This window comes from Crocodylus porosus, unplaced genomic scaffold (assembly GCF_001723895.1).
Source record: "Crocodylus porosus isolate Cpor-Errol unplaced genomic scaffold, CroPor_comp1, whole genome shotgun sequence".
In the NCBI taxonomy this organism is placed as follows: Eukaryota; Metazoa; Chordata; order Crocodylia; family Crocodylidae; genus Crocodylus; species Crocodylus porosus.
The window spans coordinates 71,391,436-71,394,395 of record NW_017728947.1 but is presented as its reverse complement, the minus strand read 5'-3'; the positions used below and the strand labels follow the sequence as shown (position 1 = coordinate 71,394,395).

At 40.1% G+C, this 2,960-nt stretch overlaps 1 protein-coding gene across 1 annotated transcript in view; it reads left to right on the top strand.

Annotated features, from left to right (window-relative positions):
- Positions 1-2,087, top strand: part of NFKBIA (NFKB inhibitor alpha) — a 3,428-nt gene extending 1,341 nt beyond the window's left edge. Inside the window, exons 4-6 of the mRNA XM_019552291.1 lie at positions 204-292; positions 408-668; positions 1,330-2,087. Coding sequence (XP_019407836.1) covers positions 204-292; positions 408-668; positions 1,330-1,377 — 398 coding nt within the window. The 3' untranslated portion in view covers positions 1,378-2,087. The remainder of the gene's footprint in view (positions 1-203; positions 293-407; positions 669-1,329) is intronic.
- Positions 2,088-2,960: the final 873 nt, after the last annotated feature.

The following is a 2,960-nucleotide window of genomic DNA, read 5'->3' as shown; positions in this document are numbered from 1 at the left end:
ATCTAGGAAATAAGGCTCTTCAAAAATTAATGTGATCCTCCTATTTGCTGAGCACTCTGTTTCACATAAATTTTGCCTCTTTGATTTGGAGCAGTGGTTTCAAATACCAGCATATTATATAGGATAGAAAGGAATTTAGATCCAAGTGAGTAATAATGTGTAATGGGGGAAGTAATTAATGTTTAAATGTGTTCGCCTTTCAGGACATACATGTCTCCATTTGGCATCCATTCAAGGGTATCTGGCTATTGTGGAGTGTTTGCTGTCCTTAGGAGCAGATGTCAATGCTCAGGTGGGTATTTAAAGCTCTTGGTTTAACTGAATGTGATAGTGCAGCCATAAGAACACATAGTTTTGTATTGCCACACTTCCTGAGACTAAATGTCCTGTTTTATTTTTCTGAACAGGAGCCTTGTAATGGCAGAACTGCCCTACACTTAGCTGTAGACCTGCAGAATTCAGAGCTGGTGTCACTTCTGGTGAAACACGGGGCGGATGTGAATAAAGTGACCTACCAAGGCTATTCTCCATACCAGCTCACATGGGGAAGAGACAGCTCCATCATACAAGAACAGCTGAAGCAGTTAACCATAGCAGACCTACAAATGCTGCCAGAAAGTGAGGATGAGGAAAGCAGTGAATCAGAATCAGAATTTACGGAGGATGAAGTAAGTATTTATTTTCACCTTTATTGCAGAAAGGACCTTCTATGCAAATTGCCCCCATTAAAGTTGTTGGAACCTGCTGCCCTTAAGTTTTAGGGCTGGGAGGTGATATTTGGTGGGATACAAAATGTAGTCTGTTACCACACTAGATATAAATCGTATACAATCAAAGCAGACTAAGAGGTTACAATAACAAACGTAGTAGTAGTAGGGGCTCGAATACTAGACACCCAGTCCTATTGCAGTTAATTTATTTAAATGTAGATGTCGTTTCTGGATCACTGTTTGTGAGCTTGAATGAAGCAAAACTCACAGTGATTCCAAAGAGACTTTTTTGAATAAGTGCTGTGAAATGTTGCACTTTTATTTCCTTATGATCAGGATCTTGTTAAGGGAAAGAAGATTGATAAAACTAATGTCACAACACAATACAGCCTTAAGAAATTATATAGTTGTTATTGAATGTTAGTGTGCAGATCATCTCAGATTTAAAGATTACATTCTGTTCACCTTGGTTGTGTGAGCAGTAGCTCACCTTAGTTGTGGGAGCAGTGACACTGAGGTTGAGATTAGCAGAGCTTGACCTGATTTTGCTTTAGGTATATCTGAGTGTTTTTCCTATAAAAGTATTGCATTGACTTATACTCTTCCTTTTCCCTTGTAGCTGATATATGATGATTGCATTATTGGAGGACGGCAGTTGGCATTATAAAATGGAGGATTCTCAGAAAGGACATGAGTCTGTACATATGCATAACAGAGACTTATTTTCTTCAAAAAAAATGGAAAAATGTGAAAAAAAATACTGAAATACACTGCACAGCACAGACCACATGACTATAACAACAAGATTCATTGTTCTGAGCTGCATTCTAATTATGGGAGAAACAGATCTTCAGTAGAAATCTGTGATGCATTGCACCACCCCTCAGCTAACTGGTTGTCCTAATATATGATCAGTATGAAGACAGACTGCAGTCCATCTGAACATGCATTTCATATACAGGACTGTGTACAAGAGATGGCCAGAGAGCATGAGTATGGTGGAACGTTTGCCTCTAAATATCAGGACAGGTTCACATGAATATCCCATCCTCTTGAGTACTTTTCATAGACGTCTGTTGGGCTGATTTATAATGCACTCTGTTGACTAACCTCAGCTGCTCTTTGTGGTGTATTAGGAGATAAGAGGTATTGAAATGGAGAAGCTACCTTTCCCATAAAAGCCAAGAGGTCACAATAATGTTAGTTGTGGACCTGGTTTCCAATGCATTTCGCACTGTGTGTGTCATAATTGCTACACCTTTAGCTGTTGTACATAATGTATATGTTGTACATTCTGTTTTATAATTATTTTGGTACCTGTGAGATTTGTATATTTATTAAAAAAAAGTAAAAGCCACGTGTGGCTGTGCAAAGTAATTCGCATGCCTTCAGATGAAAATCCAGTTCTGTTTTAATTTCTACTGCCCCTCCAAATCTCTATCTGGCAGGAAGAAAGCTTATTTAAGAGAGTCTGACATCAAAGATGGTAATGCATTGATCCTGAAATCCACAAAGGTCTTTTAGATCTTTAGTTCCTACTTTGATACCTAAATAACGTTATGGAGCTAGGTCTGAGTCACCAATGGGTAAAGGAGTAAGACCTTGTGTTCACGTTCCAGTGATCATGTTGCTTTTTAAATCCTTATTACCCAAAAAATGTGTAAGCATTTTTGCACAACCAAAAAGATAGCTGGTTTCAAAACCTAATGTTGTACTGTGGGCATTATTCAACTGATGCATAGGGAAGTGGTTTAGCAGATTGCAGAGGTCCTCTTTGCATCTAGGAGAAGCTACTTACCTGTGCCCTGCACAAAAAGGTGGGATGGGGAACTTAGGCCAAGAGCAGCAAAGCAAAACATTACTCTTGGACAATGAGCCCTTTAACCCAGAGATGTCAAACTTTTGTGCACCCCCTGGGCCAGAATCAGACCAGAGGGGTCCTTGCAGGGCAGGCCTGGACCTGGAGACTGAATTTAATGTAGCTGTTGTTTGCCCCATGCCACTAGCATGTGTGTAGTGGGCCTCCATAGTTTGGAGTGCTATAGTAAATCCCACTCAAATTCCTGGCCCCTCTGAGAGCTTTGCAGGCTGGATTTAGGATTGCTTGACAATAAAGCTGGAAGAGACATCACGAAGTCATCTAATCTAGGCCCCTGCTCAAGGCAGGATCATCCCTGACTAAACCAGCCAGTCCAAATATGTATCTAACCTGCTTCAGAAAGTTTCCAAGCATGAAGATTCCACAACTCC